Source organism: Eurosta solidaginis, chromosome 4, assembly GCF_040869045.1.
Source record: "Eurosta solidaginis isolate ZX-2024a chromosome 4, ASM4086904v1, whole genome shotgun sequence".
In the NCBI taxonomy this organism is placed as follows: domain Eukaryota; kingdom Metazoa; phylum Arthropoda; class Insecta; order Diptera; family Tephritidae; genus Eurosta; species Eurosta solidaginis.
Window position 1 is genome coordinate 191,959,123 of NC_090322.1, and position 25,152 is coordinate 191,984,274.

At 36.2% G+C, this 25,152-nt stretch overlaps 1 protein-coding gene across 8 annotated transcripts in view; it reads left to right on the forward strand.

The window, feature by feature from the left end:
- LOC137250811 (glutathione synthetase-like) overlaps window positions 1-25,152 on the forward strand; it is a 117,223-nt gene that overhangs the window by 53,403 nt on the left and 38,668 nt on the right. For 6 of the 8 annotated variants that reach the window (XM_067784362.1, XM_067784361.1, XM_067784359.1 and 3 more), the window contains one exon: window positions 13,062-13,213. The exons of 1 other annotated variant lie outside the window; for it this stretch is intronic. In XM_067784362.1, coding sequence (XP_067640463.1) covers window positions 13,062-13,213 — 152 coding nt within the window. Of the gene's footprint in view, window positions 1-12,460; window positions 12,760-13,061; window positions 13,214-25,152 lie in introns of those variants that run through there. One more of the 8 variants, XM_067784364.1, reaches the window with a different exon arrangement.

Here is a 25,152-nt window from a genome sequence, read left to right on the forward strand (position 1 = left end):
TCAAATGGTGCACCTGAAATATACTGCTTCATCTGGCCACGACTTCGGGTTTTGGGCCCTTTCGCTCTGTTGCATACCTCGCAATTGGCAATCCACTCGGTGACCGACTGACGGCAACCAACCCAATAGAATCTCTGCTTAATCTTCTCGAGTGTCTTCGTGATTCCAAGATGGCCTCCACTTGGACCATTGTGCAACTCGCTGAGCACGTCAGGAATCCTCTTTCTGGGAACAACTATAAGTTTCTTCTTGCACTGACCATCCTCACTCTCCCATACTCGATGCAAGCAACCGGATATCAATTCCAAACTGTTCCACTGTGCCCAATATGACTTCGCAATGGGACTCTCTGCTGACATATCCTCTCTGCTTGGTCTTTCGTTTCGTTCGAGCCCTTGCATAACATGTGACAGATCTGTATCTTCTAGCTGACACTTCCTTAGTTGTTCCTTGTCCCATTCATCCGTACACGTTATAGTCATTAGCCGGACATCTATAATGTCTTCTTTAGCCTCGGCCTTTGAACAGTGCTTGCATTCCAAACTACATGGCCTTCGTGACATTGCATCGGCATTTCCATGGGTACTACCTTTTCGATGCTCAATGGAAAAGTCATAGCTTTGAAGTCGCTCGATCCACCGTGCCAATTGTCCTTCCGGATTACGGAACTGCAGAAGCCATTTCAATGCTGCGTGATCTGTCCTGACATGGAATCGCTGGCCGTAGAGGTATTTGTGAAAATGTTTAATGCACTCTACCAATGCCAACAGCTCTCTCCGCGTAACACAGTAGTTCCTCTCTGGTTTTCCAATCGAACGGCTGTAATAGGCAACTACCTTCTCCTGTCCATCGACCAGTTGTGATAAAACGCCTCCTATAGCATATCCACTTGCATCTGTATCTAGAATAAATGTTGCTCCTGGAATCGGATATGCTAACATTGGGGCAGTGCACAAACGCTCCTTCAATGTTTGGAAAGCCACTTCTTGCTCCTTCTTCCATTCAAAAGCTTTGTTTTTTCTTGTAAGCTCATGGAGGCTATGGGCTACGCTGGAAAAATTTGGTACAAATCGGCGGTAATATGTGCACAGCCCAAGAAAACTTCTCAATTCATGTAGATTCTGTGGTCTTGGCCAATCCTGTACAGCCTCTATTTTTTCGTTCGCAGTGCAGATGCCCTCTGTCGTTACCTTGTGACCCAAATAATTGACTTCCTTTTTAAACAGCGCACACTTTTTGGGACTTAACTTCAGACCAGCGCCAGCTATTCTCTGGAAAACTTCCTCCAAGTTCTTAAGATGTTCATCAAAGTTCTTGCCCAATACGATGATGTCGTCCAGGTACACCAAGCATGTTTTCCAATGTAGTCCTTTCAGTACCTGGTCCATGAGTCTCTCAAAAGTAGCTGGTGCATTACAAAGTCCAAAAGGCATCACTGTAAATTGCCAAAGACCATCACCGACACTGAAGGCTGTTTTCTCTTTATCTTCCTCCTTCACCTCCACTTGCCAGTAGCCGCTTTTCAAGTCCAGCGTGGAAAACCATTTCGTACCAGATAGCGAGTCCAGAGTGTCGTCAATTCTTGGCAATGGGTAGCTATCCTTTTTCGTTACGTCATTCAACTTCCGGTAGTCCACGCAAAACCTCATTTTTCCATCCTTCTTTTTTACAAGTACTACCGGTGAGCTCCATGGACTAGCTGATGGTTCGATGACGCCGCTGTCGTTCATTTCTTGAATGATTTGACTCACAACTTCCCGCTTCGCCAGTGGAACACTACGTGGAGCTTGACGGATCGGTCTCGCATCTCCAGTGTCAATTTGATGTTTCACAACGTTGGTGCGGCCTGGTTTAGAATCATCCTGGTCAAATATGTTCGCGTACTTTAGGAGCAGTTGTTTTGCCTTACTCTGATATGCTTCCTCTAGTCCCTGCATCCATGCCGTGATGTCATTTGAAAGATCAGTATTACTAGCTGAAACGTGTTCCTGGAGCTGTTCACAGTTAATAACCACTTCAGCCTCTTGGCATCTTCCCAAAATAGCTCCTTTAGTCAGTTTGAGTGGTGACTTGAACTCATTGAGTACTCTTACCGGAATACGTCCATCTTGTTTTGTCATAGCCAGGGTTTTTCCTACAAGTATGTTTAGTGCTGATTTGTTTGCTGCTTCGACAACCCACAATTTGTTTGTCCCACAATCTCCATCAACCTTTGCCCAGATGACTGCTTCGGATTTTGGTGGTATTTGCTGACTCTCTTCCACCAGCACTCGTTTACTGCTGTAGCCTCTCTCGTAGCCGAAATTAAGTGGTACATCTATGTTTTTATATCGCATCGTCTTGCTTTGCATGTCGATCTTGATGCCCTGGTCGATTAAGAAGTCCACTCCAATTATGATTTCATCAACAATTTCTGCCACTATAAAATTGTGTACTACCATGACGTTCCCAATTGCGACTTCACATTCTACTTCTCCAATTACCTGGGTGTCCTCTCCCGTGGCTGTACGTAATCTTGCTCCAAGCAATGGTCTTATCTTTTTGTTGACTAAATCCGCTCGAATGATGGAATGAGATGCACCCGTATCTACAGTCAATAACCGTTCCTTTCCGTCCACATGTCCTCCAACAGTAAGGTTGCTCGATCTTCTTCCAATCTGCGAGATAGAGATTATGGGGCATTCAATTGCGGGAGCCAGCTGTCGCCCCTTGCGGCTGACTCGATTTAGTTTAACGATTGAGTGGTCTTGGATATTTGCTCATCACCTTCTGCTCTGCGTTTACGACCACCCACATTGTTGGAGCTATTGGGACCGCTGCTGCAATGTCGTGCAATATGACCTGGGTTGCCGCACTTGAAACATTTAATAACTCCGGCATTTTTCTGTTGTGATCCCTTCAGTGCTTCCAAAATAGTGTCTACCCAATCTGGTCTTTCCACTTCTACACGATGAGCTTTGTATGCTGGTTTACTCAATAGTGAGGCCGTTTCCTGAGTCAATGCATGTGATACCGTTTCAGAAAATGTCAGCTTTGGGTTTGCGTATGTAGCTCGCTTCGTTTCCACGTCCCGTATGCCATTTATGAAACTCTGGATTTTTACCCTTTCAGTGTATTCCACGGGTGCGTCCGCATTTGCAAGATGAGCCAATCTTTCAATATCTGAAGCAAACTCCTGCAATGTTTCATTTGCTTTTTGGTAGCGGTTTTGCAACTCAATTTGGAATATCTGTTTCCTATGCTCGCTTCCATAACGTCGTTCTACAGCAGCCATCAATGCTTCATAATTGTTCCGCTCTCCTTCGGGAATCGTCTGTAGAATTTCCGATGCTGGCCCCTTCAATGCCACGAATAGTGCAGCAACTTTATCTTCCGCATTCCAGTTGTTCACTGCTGCGGTCTTCTCAAACTGTAGCTTAAAGACCTGGAAAGGAACAGAACCGTCAAAGGATGGTGTTTTTACCTTTGGATTGCTTGCTGAAACAGCTGGGCGGTTTAGTTGTAACTGCTCCATACGACCTTTTAACGCTTCTATTTCGGCATCAATTTTGTCCTCGAGTTGTAAAATTTTTGCATCCTGCTCTTCCAGTTTCACAAAGAGCTGCGATGATACCTGTTCCGAAATTAGTGCCGACATTTCAGATATACGTGCCTCTTGCGCTTCCAGTTGAGATGCCAAATATGTCTTCTGTTCTTCCAATTGTGATGTTATACGGGTTTCCTGCGATTCCATCTTCGATGTTATGCGTGTCTCCTGCGATTCTAGTTGTGATGCCATATATGTCTTCTGTTCTTCCATCTTGGATGTTATACGGTTCTCCTGCGATTCCATATATGTCTGCTGTTCTGCCAGTTGAGATGACACTGTCGATGTTTGAGCAGATATTGCAGCTAAAATCATGTTCAAGCCTGTACTGGTAACCGTCTGCGATGTTTCGTTCTTCTCTTCAATTTTTGTTGTCTCCTCGCCATCAAGATGAAAGACATGCTCTTCCACATCAATTCCTTCTGCTTCCATTGCTTCTCGTAGCCGTGCCTGAAGTTCGAGTTTAACGCCGCTTGTATTCAATCCACGGCTCTCCAACTCCTTCTTCAGTTGCGGGATCTTCAATTCACTTAACTTTGCCATGTCCTTGTTGTCCTCTAGAATTTATTCAACAATTCCTCTTCTGACACCAATTGTAACGAATTTACTTGCAAATCCTCTGCTAAGTTCGAATCACTAAACTGTTGAATAAATAACTCCAATATTGAATGATGGAAAAATGGCCTTTATTAAATACTTCACAATAACACCCAAACTGTGCAACGAATAGCTTAATAACCAAACTGATATCTTAAAGGAAACTGACTTTCAAAATAATAGTGCTATTGCTCGCTAGATATCGTCTTACTCGTAACTGCTTGACAATTCAAATCAAACTGAATTACTTCTTACTCGCCTGCATCGCTTTTATAGTTTACGCTGCATACTTCTAGGCTCTTCGATTTCCAGAAGTTACTAGTTGTTTCGGCTACAAAATCGCCAGCCACAACTACGTGCACAAATTATTGCTCTCTCTTGTGACAACTCAGATAAGGTATATGCATGTGTTTGTAGTTTACAGTCTCCCGCACACACATAAGCGTATAAGTAAATTCATCGGTGTGTGACATCTCATCTCTCGCTGCCTTGTATGTAAATGTTGCTCGTCGGAATGTGTACATATGTGTAGACGCAATTATTGATTCGTTTATGTAGATACATAATGATTGAATTATTGATGTGCATTCACGTCACTGCTTAGATCGGCTTAGAGCTGGCAGCACTCCTTAGTTTTGCTAATATTCGTAACAATATATAAAATTATTTCTTTATTCAGTACCAGTAAAGAACATAATATTACAGCTGCATTCAATGCAAAAACATTTTAGGTACAAAAGATTTACGGCTGAATTCTGTAATTCAGTCTCATCTCAAGTCTCTAAATTTGAGATTTTCCTTTACGCCCCGATTCTAGTGTGGTAACAACATTCTTTACCACGGTAACGAAATCATGTGGAAACTTTTACACCCTTTTGGTATTCTATCCGCGAAAGTAGCCGGATAATTTTTTACCCACAAAAGTAGGTGGTTACATCGAAATAACCAAACAACAGCTGTTGTTTAGAAAAACGCAAAACTGAAAAATAAAGAATTGTAAGCGCAAATAAGTAAAGATAATAGTAAAATAGTTTTGCCTCTTGCTATATATTATATATTTGTTTACATTATGTACTTTCACAGAATAAATTACAATATAACTACGTAAAATCTTATGCATGTATGTACATATATACACATCGTTTCGTTTATTTGTTAACCTCGTATCTACGAGTGACACATTTTCGGTAAAGCCATGGCGGAACCATACAAGGTGACTGCATGGTGACATACCTACAAACATAAATAAAAATTCCATGTACTTTGTTTTTGTAAATTCGATGGACGAATGTCAAAATCTGACTGCGCCGGAAGTTGATGTATCAAATCAAATAAAAAAGTTTCTATTCAGCTGTCGCATGCTGCCATTTTGTATCGTTCCGCCATGGATAAAGCGAAGAAAACCAACTTTTAAATTTCGCCACAGACATTGGTGAGTTTTTCGATGATGACAGCGTTACCACTTTGGCCAGAATCGCGAATAAAAGAACTGGAAACGATTTTCGGTTACATAATGTTCTGGGGACTATTTTACCGGTAACGCTCAGAATCGGCCCGTTAGAGACAATCTTTGTGACTTGAGATGATTTCGGTATTCAGTAAACGAAAGTCACAAAAACAATTCACCATATCAACGAAATTCACCAAAATGACAATTTACTCATACATTGAACAAATAATATAGCAATGCATTTTGTCAACATAACGCTAGGTGGTATTGTGGCTGAGTTTGCTAAAACGCCGTTCACAATTTTTATAGAAAATCCCAAAGTGTGTCGGTTCGAATCTCAGCGGCGCCATATTAGAGTTCGATGTTTTTTAAGTATTTCCTGTTTTTTAATTTTTTCTATGCTTATTTTAATTTGAGGAATAAAAAAAATATATTTAAAGCGTTTTTCGCAAATAATTTTCATACTTTTTCTGAAAATTTCACGTTTGTGATCTGCCCCGGCCCAGCTCACAAATTAGTGATTGCTTTTGTGAGGCTGGAGACGCGAGACAGCTTACAGAATGGCAAATTGTCTCAAAAGTGATTTTCACCCCAAATAGTCTCTAATAGTGACTAGAGACGGCTTACTGAATTCACCTGTTAGATTCAGGTATAACAGTTGACAAATTGTCTCCTACGTCTTACTAATAACTCATGTTTCAATTACTACATTAACAGTTCTTATTTGAGTTCTTTAAATACCTCAGTTGATAAAAATCTTTTTTTCGTATCTATGTTATGACAACTATTGTTAGTTGATTTCATCAAGTTTTTAGTTTTTATTAAATTCGAAACTGTGTTTGTTTGAATTCTACGTATACACTTAGTTTTAAATAAATTTTGTATAGAAAATATTCTTTCTACGTTTGTGGATGAATGTGGAATCGACAATATGCCTTGAACTATTCTATAAATATTGGAAAACATTTGCGCATTTAATTTATTTTTATATATGTATGCATATATTTAAATTCTTGAATTGTTTAAGGGTGTCATGCTCTGCTAAAGCTCTAAATTCAGAATTAATTTTCCCTATTTTATCAAATGCAGATTTCGGAAACAAGTCCATAACTAAAGGCACAATACTATTTATTTCACCGCTTAATATACTTTCTGGTGAAAGCTTTGCAGCCCACAACAAAGTTCTATCATTAAAATTTACTTTCTTTAATAAAGTACTATAAAATTGTATATAAAATTGTTTAGCACAGCTCTTAAATATGTGTACGTCATCTTTTTCGAAGAGGTTGTTTGATAGAATAATATCCACATTAACACCGCAGCAAACTTCATCTGGAGTTAAGTTATTTTCGTCTGAATCAATATTTAACATCCAAATAGAACTGGAGTTTAAATAAAATTTTTTTATAAAATTGTTAATTTAGCAATAGTAAATGTATGCGAATATCTTCAGACTGCATTTCTATATTCACGTTATTTATTTCATTTAAAATATAAGAAAGTAATGTAAAATATACTTTATAAATCGGACCTTGAAAAAGTTCAGATATAAGATTAATATTTTGACTACTGCTTTTATTTTGAAATACGTAAAGATTGAAATAATACTTGAGGGCAATGGGATTGCTCAAGAATTCTATCTATGACTGCTTGTCTAGAAAGCCACCTTGTGGGGGCGTACTTTAGTATAACATTCATTTCTGTACCGAAATGTTCTTGAAAACTCTGAAAGTCTTCCCTCCTAAGGGGGCTGTTAGAAAAATGATAGTTTGAGTCTTTTAAAAATTAATAAATTTTGTTGGGAAATACATCACAAGCGGCCATTGAAGCTTAATTTAAAATGTCACAAACACATCCATTAATATGCAGATTTGGAACAACTTGCTTGCACTCCGCTTTTTGCTCCCATCATAACCGAGGAATTGTCGGCAGTGAATCCAATAATTTTTTCAAGTGGTATTGAATGGCCATTCAAAGATTTAATTTATTAATGGCATTAGAAATACCCTCCGTGCTACTATCGGTCAAAGGTATCAAATCTAAAAATCTATCAATGCATTTTTTATCAAAAATTCGAATCGAAACTGCCAAACTTTTGATATTCATATATCAGTCGTTTCATCTATTATTGGAGAGTAATAATTCTTCTGAAAAAATGCAATTATTGATTTATAATTTTCTGACCCTGTTATTTGAGTTCTTATTTTCTGTTGCTATTTTTCATAAGTAATAATTCTTCTGAAAAAATGCAATTATTGATTTATAATTTTCTGAACCTTTTATTTGAGTTCTTATTTTCTGTTGCTATTTTTCATAAGCATATTTAAATTATCCATAATTGCAAGTGGCAAATTGTGCTCGCCAACAAAACAACTTAACCATATATTTTCTTTGAAAAATTTTAATTTTTTTGTACATTCAGAGCTGCTTTGCAAATGACTTGAGGTATAGTGCTGTATTTAAAAAATGTACCAAATATGTCAATGTGGTACCAACGTACTTTCGGGAAGCGAAATGTGCCAAAAAAAGTACAAATGTACCATGATTATCATCACTGGTTTAGCTCATCACTTAACAAAGAGCAACCACGTAGCGGACTTCTCAAATGTTGAAATATTAGATATCGAAAAAAGCGAAAAAACGAGAATGTCGCTTGAAAGCATACGAATACAACAACAAATACACAACACACTAAAGAAGACTTTGACAATATCAGCAGCATCTACTCAGCTGTTATTCAGAGATTTAAATCAAAGTAAACAAAAATGCAAGTGCGAACTGTTTATGTATATTTGTTAAAATAAAGTGTAATAGTTAATTTAATTATAATACAATTAATGTAAGCAACAAAAAAAAATATGTATGATGTGTCAGTTTCATGTTTATTGTTAGAAAGTGTTAGAAAAAAGTATCAAAATGTTAAAATGTATATTATTTCTGCATATTTATCATTAAAGAAATCCCCAGAAGATGACGTGAAAAAAGAAACGTCGAAACGCGTCGGGAAAAAACAACAACAACTGTGTTTTAATTTTTGACCATATGTGCTCAACCCAGCAAACACAAATATTATAAATTGGTCCATCTATAAACAGAAAAGGACTCCAGTCTTCTTCTAAGGTCACTTCACAAGTTCTCAATAGGGTTGAGGTCAGGGGATTGACTTGGCCATTGCATACTTGTGACAATTCCATTTCCGAACCACTCAGATAGCAACCGAAGAGTATGTTTTGTACCGTTATCTTGGTGATAACTCAATCTGAGTGGGGTGTTTTCTTCCGCATATGTCAGCTTAACATTTCGCAAAACATCCTTGTACTCCACGGTACACAAACAGAAGAGACAAGTTTATGCCACTGTACATCTGCATTTGTGCGGTCCCATTGTAGGAATAAAATTGCGAAATATTTTCTTCAGCATCGAAGTGAAGATTAATTTGTGTGGAAAGGACTCCAAAATTACTGTACATGGCGCGAAGGGCAAAGATTTTTCTTCTTGATGCAACCAACGGACAGTTAGGCATGGGGAAGGAAACATAATTGTCGACTAGTTAAAGTTTGGGTTCTTTATTTTGGATACACCCGCAATAATCACTGAGGAGTACAGGGATATTTTGCAAAATGTTAAGCTGTCATATGCGGGGGAAAACACTCCACTCAGATTGAGTTATCACCAAGATAACGGTACAAAACATACTCTTCGGTTGCTATCTGAGTGGTTCGGAAATGGAATTGTCACAAGTATGCAATGGCCAAGTCAATCCCCTGACCACAACCCTATTGAGAACTTGTGAAGTGACCTTAGAAGAAGACTGGAGTCATTTTCATTTCAAAACAAACGAGTTATTTTGGCAGAAGATGAAGGACTGGGATGGGATAGCGCTCCATTGCAAACCTGCCAAAAACTAATTAAAGTCGTTACCAATGGAAAAGGCTAAGTTATACAAAACATGGAGGAGGTACCAGTGATTAAAATAACAGTGGAGTAAGGAATTATATTTCAATGGTGGACTTTGATTTTTAAGAAAAGTTTCATAAACCTATTATTTTGACCAACGAAATTTTTTTATTATGATACAGTTATCTTTGAAATAGACGAATTATAATAATTTTCATATATTTAGTATAAGTAAATATAGTTATTAATATTACCATGCAAAATTTGTTTTCATTCGCAAAAAAAGTTGTAATGATATACCTAGAACCAAGGCTGCGTACACCTATTATTTTGGCCATGAGTGTATATGGGGTATTCCATCCCATTTCGACCAATTTTGAACCCGACCCCTTTAGAATTGGCTGAAAGTTTTTCTTCTTTTTCTAGCTTACGAATGACGTTTTTCAGAAGTTTTTCAAATTTTTTCATCCAACTCAAAAAAAGTTATGAATTTTTAAAAAACACTGTTTTTGTTTTCAAAATGCTATAACTTTTTCAAAAATTGACCGTTTGGGATTTTTTTTAAATTTGTTTTTAAATGTACTTTTCGGGAAAAATTCAAAAAAATTTTTAAAGTTTTTTTTTTGTAATTTTTCAGTTTTTCGAGTTTTTCGAATTTCGCCCTTTTTTTTCTCATAAAAAACTTCAATCAATTCTGCAATCATCCCCACTAATCCCGGAGTGGGCCGAGAATTTTTTTTTTATTTAATTGAAAAAAAAAACTAAAATTGTTTTTGTATTTTTTCCGAAAAGTACATTTAAAAACATATTTAAAAAAAAAATGATCCCAAACGGTCAATTTTTAAAAAAGTTATAGCATTTTGAGAAAAACACCGTTTTTTATGAGAAAAAAAGGGCGAAATTAGAAAAATCTCGAAAAACTGAAAAATTGCAAAAAAAAAATTAAAAAATTTTTTTGAATTTTTTCCGAAAAGTACATTTAAAAAAAAATTTAAAAAAAAATATCCCAAACGGTCATTTTTTGAAAAAGTTATAGCATTTTGAAAACAAAAACGGTGTTTTTTTTTAAATTCATAACTTTTTTGAGTTGGATGAAAAAATTTGAAAAACTTCTGAAAAACGTCTTTCGTAAGCTAGAAAAAGAAGACAAACTTTCTAAACGCGTCGGGTTCAAAATTGGTCGAAATGGGATGGAATACCCCATATATATACATTTTAAAAGTCTATAACAGCGGTCGGCTGTTAACACGTGTCCCAAAAAAACTTAGCTTGACCTCAGTATTAATAATCCGAAGGCGGAAAACAAAAATTTTGAGTATTTATGATAAAGCTCTCTAAATGATGCGAAGAAGCCTCACATAGTGGCGATGATATGAAACCAATATTACTAAAATAAAGCGAACAATATGATAAACATTGATTACAAAACAATTCAGTGCATATCCATAACTTAATCCAAAATAGCGGATGTATTGATTTTAGATATAAAACAAAATTAGCTTGACTTAAGGATGAAACCATTATTATTTTATATAATGAGTGTAATAATGCACATGTGTATATACTTACCTGAGAATAGCCGTGTTTTTTTTACACGTAAACGTCTATACGCTTAAACTTTATATGGACTGCTAAGCGTCCAACTTTAAATACACCTCTGAAATTGCTGCGCATAAAATGTGTACTACTAAATTTCAATACGCATTATACTCAGATGTAACTGAAATATGTGTCTTTGTTTCACCCTGTACACTAATTCTATGTATTCTATGTGTGTCCACAATTCATCGCAACTGATTCAGCTATATGTTATACCCTATGGCCATCAGAGGGTTGTGTCTCCGCTTTTAGGTACACCCTGTGCTGTAGCTGTAGGTTTTTAACCACTGCCGCTAGATGGGTCTCCTAAGCATTATCTAAGCGAGGATAGGCGTTTTTTTTTCACGCGCAAACGTAAACGTATACGCGTGTAAACGTATACACGTAAACGTCTATACGCTTAAACTTTATATGGACTGCTAAGCGTCCAACTTTAAATACACCTCTGAAATTGCTGCGCATAAAAAGTGTGCTACTAAATTTCAATACACATTATACTCAGATGTAACTGAAATATGTGTCTTTGTTTCACCCTCTACACTAATTCTATGTATTCTATGTGTGTCCACAATTCATCGCAACTGATTCAGCTATATGTTATACCCTATGGCCATCAGAGGGTTGTGTCTCCGCTTTTCGGTACACCCTGTGCTGTAGCTGTAGTTATTTAACCACTGCCGCTAGATGGGTCTCCTAAGCATTATCTAAGCGAGGATAGGCGTTTTTTTTACACGCGCAAATGTAAACGTATGCGCGTGTATAAAAAAACACGGCTAATATGTTTGAATCAACGCTCATATACTATTCGCCCTATATTTTGCGTGTATGTATATATTCGCCTCGGTAAGCGCTCTCGATTTACTATTGCATCCTAAAATGTACTTGTATGCATGCAACAAACGAGAATTTTTCTTTCAACAAAGCGGAAAAATAATCAAGAAAAAAATCAAAAAAAATTAAAAAAAAAAATCAAAAATAATCATTACTTTTGATTATTTTTGATTTTTTCTGATTTTTTTTTATTATTTCTGATTTTTTCCAATAATCGGAAAAAATCATAATTTTTTTTTTGATTATTTTTTTAATCATTAAAAATAATGACAAGTAATCATTAAATGGCGTTTAAAGAAAATAATCAATGGAACGGCTAATCATTACCATTAGTAATCATTATTTAACAGGTCTGCCTAGCCAGAATCAACCCCTGTTTGCAATATGTCACCACATGACACCAAAGATCTCTTCAATTGTAATGTGGAATCAATGCCTCTAACACCCCTCTCACTATGGTTCACCGCTGCTGAAGCTGCAAGTTCCCTTGGACTCTCGTTAGGGGATATTGATGATCGATTGCGCCTATTGGATGGGGCGAAGCACTGCTACAACAACAAAAGGCTGCTATTAACTATTTTTTGTAATAGCGTAATATTTTTTCGGGGCTGCTGACAGATATTCGCAAGTGGCTCTGTGTGAAAAGGAAAACTTAATTATTTCATTCATAGTAATAGGCTCACAAGAGTCCAAAAGTACGAAAAACCGTTTTTTTGCCCGTTACTCATGATTTATGGGGCGTCCGGAGAAAATCTTTTATGCAGTCATTCTTAGATCTTCAAGATCTACCAGAAAAATGGTATGACTTCCCAGGTATTTTTTATGTTTATAATACACCTATTGCTTAACAAGGCCAAACAAACTCTTTATGCTATTTAAGTATCTAACATTTTCTAATTTTGATTATTTTGTTATTGATTTATTTTTGCACGCTTCTACATCCGCATTTGCAATCAAAATCACAAATGAAACTAACTTGGTGGAAATCATTGCGATAAAATAAATAAATAAAAATAATAATAACTAAAAAACATGCAACAAAAACATATGGCATTTTTATAAATTTATATAAACAAACTTATGTGTCTGAATGTGCAATAGCGAATATCGTTGGGCCTTTTGCGTAGTGATGTTATGTTGGAAACAAAATGTAAAAATAACCCCCGTGCCTACTCTTCATGGAAACAAGTTGAAGTTAATACAATAGCATCTGGTTTTGGCCATTTGGGACCAGCAAGCAAAGCCGTACAAAGGTTTTAATGCATAATTAATTTTCTTTTTTTCAATACTTTCAGGCCCACTTGCAGAAATTTTTAATTCAAAGTTAATTTAAAAATTTTTTAAAAATTGTATAAGTTTAACTGCCCACGAGCAGCTTACTCTCACTTAAAAAAGTAACTTGCAGTTCTGCATTTGGGCCTTAATGTAGTAATAGTGTGTAGCCGTAAAGTTTCGTTTTAAGTTTGCCTTGCCGTTAATTTAGTATTAATAACTAAGCAAATTAGAATCTGTATGACAAAAAAGCTTAATTTTTATTAACACCTTTTTTCATTTAACAATTTTTTTCACTTTACTTAATTTTAAAACTTATTACACACTAGATTGTTTCAAAATTAAAAAAAAAAAAATTATTGTGCTTGGTGGAAAGGATGAGGCTTGGTCTTGACACTTTAAATTTAGAGGTCTCTACAGGCTTTTGAAATTTCGGTTTTTCGTAAACTCGGAATAAAGCACAATTAGGTACCAGCGCTTATGTCATAAAATAGCGCGTCCTTTTGGTAAATAACAGAAGCTTTCTATGACATATTTTAAAAGCTGCCTCGAAGATCTCACAACTTTGTTGTTGTTGTAGCGATAAGGTTGCTCCCCAAAGGTTTTGTGATGGTCCTTTGCCGGATACAGATCCGGTACGCTCCGGTAACACAGCACCATTAAGGTGCTAGCCCGATCATCTCGGGAACGATTTATATGGCCACATTAAACATTCAGGCCATAACTCCCTCCCCACCCCCAAGTTCCACGAGGAGCTTGGGGTCGCCAGAGCGAGCGCCAGAGAGAGAGAGAGAGAGTGAAACAGGATTCGCCGCGGATAGGTGAGGTTGCCAATTGGGTTTGGAGAAGCTAAATATTGCGCTGGCAACCTGAAGAGTTGCGCTACACAGCCCCTTGAATCTGGTATTATTATTATTCTTTATTCGGTCTATGATAACAATATCTTACAGACTAGAAATGTACAAGAAATTACTTACTGACTAAATTGGCTGGAATTGAGTACTAGGAATAAAAGGAAGTAATCTTACCGACGAACTGGGATCTCGGCATTGCGAAATCGAGATCAAGCGGTTTGTAAATATTATTAATTTCAGTGACAGCCCTAGTAATGGGCGCCAGATAGTGGTAATTAGATTTAACTGTAGTAAGATGGAAAAGTAGTGGGAACGTAGGATGCGATTTGGGACATTGAAGGAAAGTTGATCGAGCAGATTCACGCAATCAATTAAGCCATTAACAATGTCGAAAATGAACATTATCGAATGGATTGTGCGCCTACTAGAGAGAGATTTCAAGTTTATGAGCAAACACCGTGCAGTATAGGATGGAAAGGGATCGACGAAATGAAGTGGATAGAGAGCAAAGCGAGTAAAGCTACGTTGAACACGCTCGATTCTGTCCGAATGAGAACTATATAATGGGTTCCAGATAATTGAAGAGTACTCCAACTTAGACCGGGCAAGACAAGTAAAAAGAGATTTTCTTGTATAGGGATCTTTAAAGTCTTTCTCATAACGCTTCAAAAAGCCCAAATTCGAAAAGGCCTTAGGGATAACTGTATTCACATGACTGACAAAGGTAAAACCAGAGTCAAATAGAACGCCTAGATCAGAAAATACCTCAACTGAGGACAGTTGAGTGTTAAGAATCGAGTAAGTTGAATTTATACGATTACGCGTACGCGACAAGGTTAAGTGAAAGCATTTTTTTATGTTAAGCAACAGATTGTTTTTGAGACTCCAATCAGTAAGATTGTTGAGTTCATTTTGAAGCCGAAGCGCGTCAGCCACGCAGGTAACTCTAGAATACAATTTCAAGTCATCAGCATAGAGAAGAAATTGCGAGTGATTAAAGCAGGACCGGATATCATTGATAAACAAAACAAAAAGAAGCGGGCCTAGAATACTACCCTGCGGTACTCCGGAGGTTACCACAAAAGAGTAAGACGCAGTATCATCGACTTCTACAAACGTTGTTCTGTTCGTGAGATAGGATCGCAACCACAGAAGAAAGACTGAATGGAAACCAAGGAGCTCAAGCTTGTGTAATAAAATATCATGAGAGACTGTATCGAAGGCTTTAGAGAAATCGGTGTAAATGGTATCCACCTGAGATCCACTCTTAAAGGCCGACAAACAGTACTCTGAAAAAACCGCAAGATTGGTTACGGTGGAACGGCCACAGACAAAACCATGTTGGTTGGGATCAATAATTTCTTTAACTGCGAAGAATAACTTATCTTTTACAACCTTTTCACAAAGTTTTGAGAAGGTGGTTAATTTTGAGATTGGACGGTAATTTCTGACATCATTCTTGTTACCAGATTTGTGGATGGGTGTAATAGAGCTCACCTTCCATTTGTCGATGAAAATATCGGAGGAAAGGGAAAGGTTAATTATCTGAGATAAAGGGACAGCTAGGGATGAGCAGCATTTCTTAAGGAAAAAAGAGGTGAGGCCATCGGAATCATTTTTATAAGACAGTTTTAAAGCAGAGATACCATTCTGTATATGCAAGTCAGTGATGCAAAGTGCTCCAAAATCAACGCAATGGGAACCAAGATAATCACCGTAATAATTATAAGTGCCAACGCCAGCATCATTTACAAAATTGGACTTGAAAAAATCAGCGAAGAGAGTTACGCTGTCATGCAGAGAAGAGGAGGAAAGACCATCCAGAGTCATACAGCTAGGAATATTCGAGCATCCTTTCTTAGAACGGATGAAGTTCCAGAATGCTTTGGGATTGGACTTTAACTCATCCTCTTACCGAGATATATAATTGTTATAGAGAGTTTTATCAAGTTCATTGAATTCTTTACTAAGGCTGATATACTTTTCTCTGAAGCTAAAATCGTTTGTGGACATGAAAAGTTTATAATATTTATTTCGTTTGTTCTTCAGTCTTTTAAGCCTTCTCGTATACCAAGGTAACTTATGTCTCCGAGGAGGGATCAGATTTAGGTTAGAGTTTAAGACCAAGTAAATTTGTTCAAGAAACATCTCATAGCACTCAGCAACATTACGCGAAAGAAAAATAGAGCTCCAATCAATTTCGTTGAAGATTGCATTTAAAGAACCGTAATCAGCATTTCTGAAGTTTAAAGACTGAAAATCGAATGTGTAGATTGTAGGAAATGTACAAAACTGAAGGGACAAAAAGAGCGGCACATGGTGCATATCAGGTTTACAGATAGGGAAATTACACTCTTGTAACTGAAAGATCAAGTTCTCATCAATGAATAACAGGTCAAGGAAGTTACCAAGCATGTTGGGAATATAATTAATTTGGGATAGATTAATGCTGGAAAGACTATCTAGAACATGGATCTCATGTGGAAGGCTGGCATTAGAGGCAGTTAAGACACCGTTCATAAGCAGGTCAGACCAAACGATTTTGTTTAAGTTAAAATCACCCAGTATGCAGAAGTGGTCATCTTCTTGGTTTTCATAGATACGTAAAATGTTATTGATATGTAGTGCATATAAGTGTTCAGAACTGTTAGGCGGAATGTAAGATACGCAGATAAACAAGCTACCAAAGGTGCCGAAGATGCGGACACACAGTTGATCTAAAAGCGAATCTGCGTTTCCAAGAGCGACGACTGACGACCTTAACGCACGTTTTAGCGCAATTAAGACACCCCCACCCCTACTACAGCCTGTTTTTTGCGCATCCCTATCCTTACGATAAATATGAAAAATATTCGGATCAAAAAACTCTGCATCAAAAAAGTCACTAGTTAACCATGTTTCAACTAGCACAAAAACATCGAACTCACACCGAGACGTGAATAAAAATACTTCTTTAGCCTTAGTACGCATTCCAGAGATATTTTGGTAATAAATTTTAAGAAGCTTAAGATTATCAATATTATTATAATCAGAAAGACAAGGAGTATTAACTACGCTGTTATTTAAGTCGGTCACTTCAGTTCCTTGGGACGTTACGAAATGGCTGGACGTTTATCCCAGTTGGCCATAGGTTGGGATCTAAAAGCAGACTGTAGAATTCGAGAGACACGCCCAGTTTAAAATTAATCTTCCGTAGACTCTGAAGCGGGGTGTTTTTCTTAACTAATTTGTAGCAAGAAATAAATTGATCATCGATACCAGAGTGCTTCTTTACATAATCAACAATCATATCTTCAGACACCGATGGTTTAAACGAAGACAGATGCACCCATTTTCTAATTACGGCTACTTCTAGCTCTGTTGAAGCTTTTCGACCAACCACACGATTATTAAAATTGACACCATTAATGTGACGCGCAGTAATATGATTATTTTGCTTACCGTCAGACTGTTGAGGTGCTTTGGTGGTATGCAAATTAACAACAGTTGCCTCTTCTATATTATTAGAATGTTGAGAGATCGGAGTCAAGGTAGAAGCGCCAGAGAGAAGATCGACCGCAGAGTTATCAGAAATATACGGCACAGTAAGAAGAGTATGTGATGCAGATACCGACACCGAGGCGTTGTTGTTGGGACAACTTGCAATAGATGCGACATTGGCAGCAGCTATAGACGAGAAAGTGGAAGGCGATGATGGCATAAAAGCATTGCAAGCAGACATGTTATTGTTTTTGTTTGGGGGTGGATTTTTAAATTTTTTAAATTTGCTTCATTCAGAAAACCAGTAAGTAAGACCTGGAGTCCTTTGACCTCACTTGCCAGCGCAGTTATCAATTCGTCTTTCTGTGCTATACTTCGGTGTAATACGGAAAAACAATCAAGCATGCTATCCATTTTTTTTTTTGCAGGTTGTTAACTGATTTTAGATCAGTGATAAGAGTATTAATACTCGCGTTCTCTTTAAGAAGAGCAGCAAGTGTATTAGCTGTCGCTGTTTGACTCATTTGCTCACTATTATTGTTGATGTAGTTGGCGTTATTATGCTCGTTATTATTATTGATGTTGTTGGTACTGCCGTTGACTTGCAAATTATTATTATTGATATTGACGCTGTTGTTGTTGTTGTTGTACAGCGAAGACATTTCAGCCTCACGATGAACGACAGCACAATCGCCACAAATATAAATTTCATCGGCATTTTTAAAGTAAGTTAAATCAGCAGCCAAAGTGCCAACAACACACTGCAGGTGAAACACCTCCTTACACCTCTCGCACTGCACACTGGTTTGCACGCGTTCAACTCTTTGTCCACAGAAGCAAGGCATATTGTTTGTGTAGAAAACGAAGACAGACCAAACTGTCAAAACAAATTGATTATGTATAAGTTTCTGTAGTGCACAAATTTTTTTATTATTATTATTATATTAATTATTTATATTTTTTTATTTGTTTAATTTAAATGTAATGATTGCAACAATTTTCTTTCTTTTGTTGTCACAAAAACTATATTTGTATTAGACAAATTATAAAGTTGATTAAAAACGAGAATCAAAATAAACACAGAGCTCGAGTGAAACACGTCCGTACGCAGCGAAGTCGACAATATTTTAGTCGCCTCTTACGACAAGCATACCTACCGCGGGTATATTCTGACCCCCTAACCCGCTGGGGGACTCACAACTTTGTCGTCCCTAGTAGCTAGAGCCTTGCTCTCGAGGGCGCAGGAAACGGACACAACACGTGCTTCCTACATCCGCTGTTACTGACAAGGGCTATCTTATAAGCATGTGACGCCAGAAGGGAGTGTCCAGTTAGTACGTCCATTGCGAGCCTTAAGTCTTATCTCTTCACCTTTTAAAGAAAAACGCATTTTTTCATTCTTTTAATCGGTTGATTTTGTTGAGAAAACCACATTTTCTTTTTTAACACCACCTTAGTCATCGAAAATTCCATTAGCGACCTCTAAATTTAATTTTGAGACAAACCTCGCCTATTATCGGAATCATGTTGCAATTAAAAATACGAGATTTTTTATTTTTTTTGGAACACTACTGGACAGTAATTGGTACTGTAGGAATTGCCAATTGCCCTCAATAACAAATTATACGTAACTCATAAGTACGGTATTCCACAACATATTCGTTTCACACACAAAAAAAGACACCAAAAATTGAAAACACCCCTGCATTTTGGGTTTCATCATGGTAGTAAATATCGTTCCAGTTTTTAGATAGGCAAATTTTACAGGAGATGGTTTTTTCCTTCCTAAACAGTTTATTATTTTGACAACATTTTAATGGATAACATAATAATTTCATTCCGAAGCGAAGCACTGCTACAACAACAACAACAACAATGATTTCATTCCATTTTATTACTTCCTTTATACTAGGTCGGTTGAATGTTTGTCCGATTTTCATACAAATCTTGAAATCGATTTTTAAGTAACTTCTCATTGAGATACACACGTGAAACTTTACACATAGTTTAGAACAACGTGACAATGCAACAAAAGGAAAAAATCCGTTAGGTGGCGCACGGATCGAAATAATTAGTAAAGAATTTGAAAATTTTCAAACCAGCTTTTAAGTAACTTCTCGATGAGATAGCGACTTGAAATATCAAACTTAATTCAGAGGTCGATGACAGCCGATGACACGATACAAAAAGATTCGCTAGGGGGAGCACGGACTGAGATATTTAGAAAAATAAAACGGAACGGAGGAAATTTTGGGATTGATTTTTATGTAAGTTCTCATTGAGCTAAAAGCGTAACAGATAGGATAAGACACCGAGAAAACTTAAGATAAGGAGAAAAAAATTCCGTTAGGTGGCGCACGGATCGAAATATTTAGATGAGAATTTGGATATGTGGTGTTTTGAGATCGATTTTAAAGTAAGTTCTCATAGAGCTAAAAAATGAAACCTCAGAGATAGGTTAATACAAAGGAACAAAAGGAGAAAAAATTCCGTTAGGTGGCGCACGAATCGAAAAAATTAGATAATAATTTGGAAATTTGAAACCGGGTTTTAAGTAACTTCTCGATGAGCTAGAGGCTAAAAATTTAGAGATTAATTGAGAGGTCGATGACAGCCGATGACACAATACAAAAAGTTTCGATAGGGGGCGCACGGACTGCGATATTTAGAAAAATCATCCGGAACGGCGGGAATTTCGGGATTGCTTTTTATGTAAGTTCTCAAGCGAAAAACTTAACAGATAGGTTAAGACACCGAGAAAATATAAGAAAAGGAGAAAATAAAAATAAAATAAAAAAATTGTAAGCACTTGCTTTATATAAATGGAAAAAATCAGCGAAAAATTTCTCCTCATATAAAGACATATTCTTGCTAAACTTTGATTTTAAAATTTTTGACATAGAAATTGCAAAAATATGTATGAGAAGTCAACATATAAGGGTGGAGCGCAATTGATTCACTAATAATATCTCCTTTCCTACCAACTTTCCAATCCAAATAATGTGCGCTCCACTTTTATATTTTTACCTCTCATAAATATTTTTGCAATTTCTGTCGAAATTTAAAAATCACATTCAAAATTTAGCAAGAATATGTCTTTATATAAGGAGACATTTTTCGCTGATTTCTGTCCATTTATATAAAGGAAGTCCTTAATATTTTTTTATTTTTTTTTTATATTAAAACTAAAAAAATTTCCCAATTTATCAACTTTTAGGGGTAAAATGGTGCTTACGATACTTTTGCAGGTAATAATCTACAATATGGGTCGACTACTAATGCGCGTCCAAAAATATAGGGGGAGGTGTCAAACGATGCGTCTTAACCTCAGTATTAAAATCAGACAAAAGATATCAACGAAAAACCGAAAAATTACCCCGAATCTGGAGTTGAGATCCATAATATTTTAGCGAAGAACACCTATCTGCATTAGAGGCCTTCGGCCGCGCTTATAAAAAATTACACTGCCCGGTCACCAATGGTGCGGGATCACAATTAAGTCCGTACAAATTCCGTTCGTAAACACAGTTTTTTTCTTGTGTACAAAAAAATTACAACAACCACATGAAAATTGCCAACTACAACTGCAAATATCTCCGGAAAGAGATACAATTTTTCTTTTCCGCTTTTTCATACTGAGGTCAAGACGCGTCGTTTGACATCTCTGCCATCTATTTTTGGACGCGTATTAGTAGAAGACCCCTGTGGTAAATTATTGCCATTTTGCAATCATGCAAAAGAAGCAATTGGCGCTTACGATACTTTTATGTTAGGTTAGGTTGAACTGGGCGGTCTGTGAAGACGTCACATAAACTGAATGAGTTCATTGTGCTGCCAGAAGTTTCTCCAACGACCAAACTGAAAAACCCTATCAGAAATCGGGACCTATGTTATAAAATAACTCCGTCCTTTTGGCAAATACTATAAGCTTTTAGATCTGATAGCTGTGCCACTCCTAATAGCTGAAGTCTTAGCCAGGCGAGCGCAGGAAACGAGTACAAAACGTGATCGATCGTTTCCTCCTCAAACCCACCATTTCCTACAGCTGCTATCACTGAGTAGGCCTAATTTAAAAGCATTTGATGCCAGAAGGCAGTATCTAATGATTAGACTATTATTGTTAGTCTAAGGTTGTAAGACCTGCACATGATCTTCGACTTTGCGTTAAAGAGATCGGTGTTTAAGGTGTTATTTGAATAGATTACATTTTGAGTAATTTAAATAATTTTTTTGTAAGCGGTCTACGTAATTGATCAATCAAACTGCACAATATCAAAAGTTGGTATTAAAAGCCAAACCTAACTTGCAACCAAATATATGGGAAAATCCGCAAAACTTTTGTTTTTTTGGAAGAAATTTTTTTTTGAAACATGGTAGCACGCAAAAAAAATATGACGTAGCTGAATGCGTTTCTAACCATTTCAACTATCGCAGGAGTGCGGGTTCGACTCCCTCTCCCGGGAGAAAAGGCTTTGAAGAGATTTACAAGGTATAATCGAATCAGCTGTCGTCTTGTCCGTCCTGATGTCACGTTGTTTAAATTTTTCCCAAATTATTAAATAAATTATAAAATTAAAAAAATTGCTTGAAATACATTTAAAAGCGATACGGGCAATCCCCGGTTAACTGATATAAATATCTTTTTGTTAGGAACATTGAGGGGTAAATTGGAGCTATAGTGCATCGCCGTTACTCGTCTTACATAATGCCTCAAAAAGATATAGTCAAAAGATCGAGCAAAATATATATAAATTGAGGTCGCAATGTTAAATATACATTTATTTCAACACTTCTGTACCGATTATATCGAAATTTTAACAAAATATGGAGATGTATGCAACTGTTGGTTATGTAAAATTTTTTTGATACACGAGACCCGGTTTTGTAGATATCGGTAAAAATATAAAACCAAATAACCGCCAAATATTTTTCAATGCAAAGTTTGCAACACATTTATTTTAACACCTTTCTACCGATTCTTTTGAAACTTTAAAAACATATAGATATGTGAACGAAAATAAGGTTTTAATACCCGAGATCCGGTTTTGGAGATATTGATAAAAATATAAACCCGGAAAATCTTAAATTTGTTTACTTATTTAAACACTTCTTAACCGATTTTGTTGAAATTTTATCAGGATGTACATATCTATGTGGGGTATATTTAGGTAAAATTTTGTTGATACCCGAAACCCGGTTTTAGAGATATCGGCAAAAATATGAAACCGGGTAACCGTCAAATATTTCATACCCGTTTGTTAATTTTTTCTCTACACCACAGTAGTATACCATCAATTGCCTCATCTTCGAGTATTCACGCAAGGACAATTATTGATGTTTGTACATGGGACAAATATACGAAATTTTCGCCAAAAATCCAAAAATTGGCAATCGTCAAAAAGTGTAGATTTTTTTTTAATTTTTGTACCAAATTTGTGTTTCTTTTCATTTACTTTTAAATAAAACCTGGTTTAAAAAAAATTTTTTTTCTACACTTTTTGACGATTGCCAATTTTTGTCGGTAATTTCGTATATTTGCCCCATGTACAAACATCAATAACCTTCCTTGCATGAATATTCCAAGATGAGGCAATTGATGGTATACTACGGTGGTGTAGAGAAAAAATTAAGAAACGGGTATGAAGTGATAAAAGTAAAATTGTAGCTGTGTCCACAAAAGAACATGCTCCTGAAAAAAATTTACGCAACCAAGCGCTTCCACTCTTCTGCCTCTACCTTCAAACCTGAAAGGGGCACATCAAATTTGAACCCCTAGGTATTTTTAGTCCCTGATAGGCTATTATCGTGCATAATCCAAATCTCAATACTCAGTTGCCTGAAAAAGCTATAAGCAAAAAACTGTCAATATTGAAAATGACAAAAAAAAAGTATCGCTACTTTGATTGATGATAGTTTGAGTATTGGAGGGACACATTAATGCTCATACTTTTAGAATCTCCGCCTCAAAAACAACATTCAGTTTAAATTCCATAGCGTTTCAGCGATGCCTCAAAATTTTATCGAAAAAATTCAAAAAAAAGAATCAAGTGTATCGATTGAAAAAGTGTAAAAATCGACGTTTTTTACGTTTCGAAGTTCTGCAAAAACTTACTATCAACTTTCTTGATTTTTAAAATCATCAGATCAGATAGCCAAAAGGTCAAACTTAATGTCCGTGTTCTTTTTTCTGGCGTTAAGTTTTTTGCCCGTGTGTAAAATTCGAGTATCCAAAAAAGCAAAAGTTTTTGGGATTTGCCCATATTTATAGCTGTTTAATAATATAATCAATATGTCATCTGTTTAATAAGCTACCTCTAATTTTCTCATCGACTTGGTTTTTATTAGTATTTACAGTAAAATGCTCTAATTGTTAACTTAAAAACAAATTTAAATGAGTACCTTCCACATCGCATAGAGTAAAAACGCAACAAACATTTTAAAATTTTAAGCATCGGTCATTTACATTTAGACCCATGCCTCTAAACTCAGTCAGAGTAATCCTAAAGACAGTCGAATACATTTTAACTTCAAAACTATTCTATCATTGTTAAATATTAGTATTTTATACCAATTTCAAACAGAAGCTTAATGGAATCACAGTTTTGTTAAATGACATAATTAATTTTTCCTCTTCACACAGTGCTACTTGCTTTAAAAAAAGTTTACGTTTTTAATAAAAAATAATTAAAATGAAAATCATTTTTGAAGGTAATCAAAACAAGTAAACGAAGTAAAACGATTCGTTAATTTTTCTTCGAGTTATGGCTCCCGAAACATAGAAAATTGCTTAGTCATAAAAGAGGCGGTGCCACACCCATTTTCAACAGTTTTAGTGTTTTCCAATTTAATGTTTTAATTCAATTTAAAAAGTAAAATTCTATTTATACAAAGCTCTTTTTCGCTAAGATATAGCTTATTATTTTCGTCTACGACCCTTTTAAAAATCTTTTATATAAAAGTGGGCGTGGTCCTTAACCGATTTCGTAAATTTTTCTTCAAAGCATTCCTTATAGTAAAGGCAACCTCTCCGCTGAATTAAAATTTTTTTTTTTCAAATTTTTATCAAGTCTCAAAATCAGTCCACACGTCAAATTTCAACATTCTAGGTGTATTATTTACTAAATAATCAGGTTTTTTGTGTTTTCCAAAATGTTGTATATATAAAAAGTGGGCGTGGTTATCATCCGAGTTCGCTCATTTTCAATACCAATCTATTCTGGGTCCAGATAAGCTCGTGTACCAAATTTGGTGAAGATATCTCAATATTTACTCAAGTTATGGTGTTAACGGACAGACGGACGGACGGACATGGCTCAATCAAAGTTTTTTTCGACACTGATGATTTTGTTATATGGAAGTATATATCTATCTCGATTCCTTTACACCTGTACAACCAACCGTTATCCAATCAAAGTTAATCAGGCCAATTCTAAATATTCCCTCGCAATTTTGTTCTAGCGGATTTTTTTATTCCCGCGGAAAAATTCCTCCAATTCTTTTCTCCTAGGGAGAACAAAAATTGGGGAATAGGAATTTTGAATTTTCGAAGTCAGCTGTTTTAGCAATTGAAATTTCGTTTGGCATTT